Source organism: Salvelinus fontinalis, chromosome 21 (assembly GCF_029448725.1).
Source record: "Salvelinus fontinalis isolate EN_2023a chromosome 21, ASM2944872v1, whole genome shotgun sequence".
In the NCBI taxonomy this organism is placed as follows: Eukaryota; Metazoa; Chordata; class Actinopteri; order Salmoniformes; family Salmonidae; genus Salvelinus; species Salvelinus fontinalis.
This window is the reverse complement of record NC_074685.1, coordinates 37,501-45,000: the sequence shown is the minus strand read 5'-3', so window position 1 is coordinate 45,000 and position 7,500 is coordinate 37,501. Positions and strand designations below refer to the sequence as shown.

The window sequence follows — 7,500 nt, the reverse complement described above, 5'->3', positions numbered from 1 at the left end:
CTATTCTCTATTTCCCACCTTAAGGGTCTGGTAAAAAAGTTGTGTACTATATAGGTGGAATAGGTTGCCATTTGGGACTCAAACACATTGACTGGTGACATGCAAGCAACTCATGTGTGTCAAATGCAATGAGACATTTAGTAATAGAGGATAAACGATTTAATTAATTCTTGATTACGTTTTAATTCATTATGTAGCTGTTTATCTCACTGCAATCAGAAGTGAAAAGCATGAAAGACACAGTGTGACTTTCAGTAAAAACACATTGAACCAAGTCACAGCAAAAGGGGTCTGTTCATTTGGCACCAAAAGGAAGAAAACAGACTGAAACAGTGAGGGACTACCTGGAATCAATAAGAAACGTTTGGCTAATCGTAGAATGTTATTTTCGTAAAAAAAAAAAAAAAAAAAAGTTTTCCGTTAAGTGTCCTAATGAACGTGAACATTTTGGCCATTTAGCAAGACACGCTTCTCCTGAGTGACTCAACTAGGGTAGGTAAACAACAACATATCACAGTCAACTAGGGTAGGTAAACAACAACATATCACAGTCAACTAGGGTAGGTAAACAACAACATATCACAGTCAACTAGGGTAGGTAAACAACAACATATCACAGTCAACTAGGGTAGGTAAACAACAACATATCACAGTCAACTAGGGTAGGTAAACAACAACATATCACAGTCAACTAGGGTAGGTAAACAACAACATATCACAGTCAACTAGGGTAGGTAAACAACAACATATCACAGTCAACTAGGGTAGGTAAACAACAACATATCACAGTCAACTAGGGTAGGTAAACAACAACATATCACAGTCAACTAGGGTAGGTAAACAACAACATATCACAGTCATAGCAAGTAAAACGTTTTTGTGACCTTACTGACAATGTTGTCGCTGTTCAGGTTGACTACTTGAAAATGTATTTTAGTTAAATACATTACAAAATACAAGTACTTTGTAGTTTATTTTGATACATTGATCTTTACTGTACTTTGTATGTCTATATTATAATTGTATTTTGAAATGTTTGCCCATACCTGATTATAGTTCCATCAAATGAACCAATGAGAGTGAGTGTAGTTCAATCAATGAACCAATAAGAGTGTAAGAGTGAGTGTTACACACAGTGAACCAATAAGAGAAGGTGTTACACACAGTGAACCAATAAGAGAGAGTGTTACACACAGTGAACCAATAAGAGAAGGTGTTACACACAGTGAACCAATAAGAGAAGGTGTTACACACTGTGAACCAATAAGTGAAGGTGTTACACACAGTGAACCAATAAGTGAAGGTGTTGCACACAGTGAACCAATAAGAGAAGGTGTTACACACTGTGAACCAATAAGAGAAGGTGTTACACACAGTGAACCAATAAGAGAGAGTGTTACACACAGTGAACCAATAAGAGAGAGTGTTACACACAGTAAACCAATAAGAGAAGGTGTTACACACAGTGAACCAATAAGAGAAGGTGTTACACACAGTGAACCAATAAGAGAAGGTGTTACACACAATGAACCAATAAGAGAAGGTGTTACACACAGTGAACCAATAAGAGAGAGTGTTACACACAGTGAACCAATAAGAGAGAGTGTTACACACAGTGAACCAATAAGAGAGAGTGTTACACACAGTGAACCAATAAGAGAAGGTGTTACACACAGTGAACCAATAAGAGAAGGTGTTACACACAATGAACCAATAAGAGAAGGTGTTACACACAGTGAACCAATAAGAGAAGGTGTTACACACAATGAACCAATAAGAGAAGGTGTTACACACAGTGAACCAATAAGAGAGAGTGTTACACACAGTGAACCAATAAGAGAGAGTGTTACACACAGTGAACCAATAAGAGAAGGTGTTACACACAGTGAACCAATAAGAGAAGGTGTTACACACAGTGAACCAATAAGAGAAGGTGTTACACACAGTGAACCAATAAGAGAGAGTGTTACACACAGTGAACCAATAAGTGAAGGTGTTACACACAGTGAACCAATAAGAGAAGGTGTTACACACAGTGAACCAATAAGAAAAGGTGTTACACACAGTGAACCAATAAGAGAAGGTGTAGTTCTGACGTACCGTCAGACAGCGTGGTGATGCTCATGTCCTCTGTGGTGACCCCAGGGCCATAACGGTTCATAGCCAAGACACGCAAGGAGTACTCTGTAAACTTCTTCAGCCCCTCCATCTTATACCTCTGCCCGTTCACCTCCACACTCTGAAACAGAAAGAGAGAGAGAGATGTGTGCCTTATTCAACCAGGTAATGCACACACATATTGTGTTATCCTTGATAGTTAAAAATAGATATATTTTAGAGAGAGAGAGAGTAGAGAGAGAGAACATTGGAAAGAATTAACAAAACTATGTGGCCCTGAACAGAGAGTGCACAGTGGCAGAATACCTGACCACTGTGACTGACCCAAACTTAAGGAAAGCTTTAACTATGTACAGACTTGAAAGAGAGAAGAAAGAGAGAAAGAGAGAGAGTAGAGAGAGACAGAGTAGAGAGAAGAAAGAGAGAGAGGAGAGAGAGACAGAGAGTAGAGAGAGAAGAAATAGAGAGAGTAGAGAGAGAATAAATAGAGAGAGAAGAGAGAGAGACAGAGAGTAGAGAGAGAAGAAAGAGAGAGAGTAGAGAGAGACAGAGATTAGAGAGAGAAGAAAGAGAGAGAGAAGAGTGAAAGAGAGAGAGTAGAGAGAGAAGAAAGAGAGAGAGTAGAGAGAGACAGAGAGTAGAGAGAGAAGAAAGCGAGAGAGTAGAGAGAGACAGAGTAGAGAGAGAAGAAAGAGAGAGAGAAGAGAGAAAGAGAGAGAGTAGAGAGAGAAGAAAAAGACAGAGAAGAGAGAGACAGAGTAGAGAGAGAAGAAAGAGAGAGAGTAGAGAGAGACAGAGAGTAGAGAGAGAAGAAAGAGAGAGTAGAGAGAGACAGAGAGTAGAGAGAGAATAAAGAGAGAGAGAGAGAGTAGAGAGAGAAGAAAGAGAGAGAGAGAGAGAGATCCCCATCAAAATTGGTAAATATCACATTTGGTTAAAACTGAAAAAATAACTTGTACTGACAGAAAAATATGTGTTCCTTTGCGCAATATATACCCCCCCCCCTCAGAATCCCCATATTACTCAGAGGAGATCTTCCCCACGCTTGAGGAAGAGACGTGCCATTTCCAGGCCCAGAGAAATGTGCTCATCTGTGGGGACACAAATGCGCACACAGGAACACTACCTGATCTAACGAGCACACGAGGGGACAGCTTTATTACAGGCCATACTGTTTCTAACTGCCTTAATCTCCCCCATAGAAACAACAGTGACAGCACCGTCAACAACAACGGAAGGGATCTGTTGCAGCTCTGTAGAAGCCTGGGTCTGTGCTTTGTCAATGGTAGGTTACGGGGGGACTCTTTGGGGAGATTCACCTACTGCTCACCTCTTGGCCACAGTACAGTAGACTATATGATCACAGACATTGACCCTTTCTCTCTCAGCTCATTCACTGTCAAGCCACTAACACCTCTGTCTGATTAAAGACAAATTACATTGTTCCTCAAAAGAACAGACATGGAAACAACCAGACATTCACAGCCCAGTAAGCTGTACAACACAGGTGTCAAACTCATTCCACGGGGGGCCGAGTGTCTGCGGGTTTTCGCTCCTCCCTTATACTTGATTGATGAATTAACATCACTAATTAGTTAGGAACTCCCCACACCTGGTTGTCTAGGGCTTTATTGAAAGGGAAAACCAAAAACCTGCAGACACTAGGCCCTCCGTGGAATGAGTTTGACACCCCTGCTGTACAACATCAGACATTCATACAGATGGGACCAAAACAGCACAGAAGAATACCAGAAAGCAACCTGGAACCAAAATATCCAAACACTCTGAGATAACTTTCTGGATCCCACATTCACTCACAGTAAAGAAGGCATCAATCTAGCAGTACAAAACATCAACTATATATTCAGGCAAACGGAAAAAGAGGCACAATTGAAATTGATTAAAAAAATAAATTAAAAAAAGATCACAGATGACAACTGATTTGATGCAGATTGTAAAATTATAAGGAAAAAACTTAGAACACTATCCAACCAAAAGCACAGAGACCCAAATAATGGTGAATTACGCCTTCATTACTGTGAGACTTTAAAATGACATAAACGTACACTCAGAACCAAAAGAACCCCGTACAACAGCAAGCAACTGACACTAATTGAGGAGTCCATAAACACAAACAACTTCTGGCAAAACTAAAAAAATCTAAACAAGAGGAATTAGCGATACAAAATGGTGACATATGGACAACTCATTTTAAAACACTCTACAACACTGCTCAAATTGACACAAACACAGAACAATGCCAAATTCATGAGAAGTTGAATGGATTAGAAAATGCTATAAAGGACAATCAAAATCCATTGGACTCCCCAATTACTGACCAGGAGCTCTATTTGAAACTTCAGGCCCTCAAATTTAAAAAAGCATGCGGACCTGATGGCATCCTAAATGAGATGCTCAAACTCATTAGTGCAAAATTTCAATTGGCTATATTAAAACTGTTTAATTTGATCCTGAGTGTAGGTTATTTCCCTGACATCTGGAATCAAGGACTCATAACCCTAATCTTTAAGAACGGAGACACATTTGACCCTAACAATTACAGAGGCATTTGTGTGAACAGTAACCTGGGGAAGGTTTTCTGTAGTATTATCAATCTAAGAGTTCTAAACTTCCTTAATAAGCACAATGTCTTGAGTAAAAGCCAAATTGGATTTATACCAAAATATCACACAACTGATCATATTTACACCCTACACACCTTGATAGATAAACATGTCCACCAAAATAATACCAAAATATACGCTTGCTTTATCAACTTCCAAAAAGCATTTGATTCTATTTGGCATACAGGACTGTTCTACAAAGTTATTGAAAGTGGTGTAGGGGGTAAAACATATGACATAATTAAATCAATGTATACCGGCAATATATGCAGCATTAAAATTGGCAAGAAAATAACTGAATTCTTTAACCAGGGGCGGGGCCTTCGTCAGGGTTGCAATCTGAGCCCTGCACTCTTCAATATTTACATCAACGAATTGGCCACTATTCTAGAAAAATCCTCAGACCCTGGTGTTAGTGTCCACAATTCAGAAGTTAAATGCCTACTCTTTGCAGATGACCTATGCCTGCTGTCACCCACAGCACATGGCCTACAGCAGAGCCTGGACCTGCTAGAGCAGTACTGCCAGACCTGGGCCCTGGCAGTAAACCCCAAAAATACTAAAATAATGATTTTCCAGAGAAGATCCAGATCTCAGGGAATTAGACCAAAGTTCTCAATATGTCAAAATATATAGAATATTGCACACACTACAATTACTTAGGTTTAAAAATAAGCTCAACTGGACACCTTAATGAGGCAGTGAATGAACTGAGAGAGAAAGCACGCATGGCATTCTATGCCATTAAAAAGCAAATTCAAATTGAAATACCTATTAAAATTTGGCTAAAACTAATTGAATATGTCATTGAACCAATTGTACTTTATGGCAGCGAGGTGTGGGGTCCACTTGCAAAACAAGATTTCATCAAATGGGACAAACACCCCATTGAAACCCTGCATGCAGAGTTCTGTAAGATTCTCCTACATGTCCAGAGGAAAACTACAAACAACGCATGCAGGGCAGAATTAGGCAAATATCCACTAATAATAAAAACTCAAAAAAGAGCAATTAAGTTTTGGAAACATCTAAAATACAGTGACCCCTCTCATATCATTACCAAGCCCTGCAATGCCAAGAGCTGAGCAAAGAAAATAGTCCCCTCATCCAGCTGGTCCTGGGGCTGAGTTCACAAACCTGTTCTACTAACACACTGAAGCCTCAGGACCAGAACATCCAATCAATCAGGATAAACCAAATTACAACACAGTCAAAACAAAACTATATTGCTTATTGGGAAACACAAGCACAAACACAAAGCAAAATGCAGTGCTATCTGGCCCTAAATCGACAGTACACCGTGGCAAACTTATTGACCATGGTTAATGTTCAAAACCTTAGAAAGACTTTGACAAAGTACAGGCTCAGTGAGCACAGCCTTGCCATTGAGAAGGGTAGACACAGGAAAACCTGGCTCCCTGTAGAGGAAAGGCTGTGCAACCACTGCACAACAGCAGAACCTGAGACGGAGCTGCATTTCCTGACAAAATGTAAAAAATATAAAACAATTAGAGAGTGTCATTTCCCCACATTTGAAACTCTTATTCAAGGTTTCAAAGACCTCTCTGATGAGAGTATGCTACCAGTCCTGTTGGGGGAGGACGCAGAGAGCTGTGGGTTGGCAGCGCACTACATTGCTGCCTGCCATAAGTTGAGGGACAGTGTCTGACAGACCAATCAACCTGCACATGTACTCTACTGTATGTTTATTGTTATTGTTGAATGTATGGTTATTTTGGCACTTAGTTATTGTCGTTACTGTTGTCCCGTTGACAATTTAGATTCTTATTATTTTCATATTGTAAATATCAAAAGTAAGCTTTGGCAATATGTGCATTGTTACGTCATGCCAATAAAGCAAATTGAATTCAATTGCGTGAGAGAGAGAGAGAGAGAGAGAGAGAGAGAGAGAGAGAGAGAGAGAGAGAGAGAGAGAGAGAGACAGACAGACGGAGAGAGAGAGAGAGTGTCAGTCAGTCAGTCAGTCAGTCATCCTAGAAGAAATATGGTATTGAGGAGACAGACCCACTGGTTGCCCTCTAGGTTACAGAGAACTGGTAGTCCCATCCACCTACCAGGTGTGAAAGAGGGAAGAGACTCAGGGGGTATGCTAAATTGGTATAGAGCAGACCTAACTCACTCCATTAAATGAATCAAAACAGGAGCATTTATCATCTGGTTAGAAATTAATAAGGAAATTATCTCAACAGAGAAAGATTTCCTCCTGTGTGCTACCTATATCCCCCCACTAGAATCCCCATACTTTAATGAAGACAACTTCTCCATCCTAAAGGAGGAGATCAATGCCAGAACTGGACAAGAACCTGACACTCTCAGCACACAGGGGGACAAACACCTACCAGGAAGTGACAGTTTTCCCTCCCAAATATGACCCCCTAGGCACAACTATGAAAAAACAACCGACAAAAATGGGTCGCAACTCCTGCAGCTCTGTCACATGCTGGATCTATACATAGTCAATGGTAGGCTTCGAAGAGACTCCTATGGTAGGTACACCTATAGCTCATCTCCTGGCAGTAGCACTGTAGACTACTTTATCACTGGCCTCAACCCAGAGTCTCTCAGAGCGTTCACAGTCAGCCCACTGACACCCCTATCAGATCACAGCAAAATCACAGTCTACATGAACAGAGTTATGCTCAATCATGAGGCATCAAAGCCAAAGGAACTGAATAATATTAAGAAATGCTATAGATGGAAGGAAAGTAGTGTGGAAATCGACCAAAAAACAATTAGG

At 40.3% G+C, this 7,500-nt stretch overlaps 1 protein-coding gene across 1 annotated transcript in view; it reads right to left on the bottom strand.

The window, feature by feature from the left end:
* LOC129819106 (netrin receptor DCC-like) overlaps positions 1–7,500 on the bottom strand; it is a 241,853-nt gene that overhangs the window by 208,991 nt on the left and 25,362 nt on the right. The window contains exon 6 of the mRNA XM_055875675.1: positions 2,101–2,239. Coding sequence (XP_055731650.1) covers positions 2,101–2,239 — 139 coding nt within the window. The remainder of the gene's footprint in view (positions 1–2,100; positions 2,240–7,500) is intronic.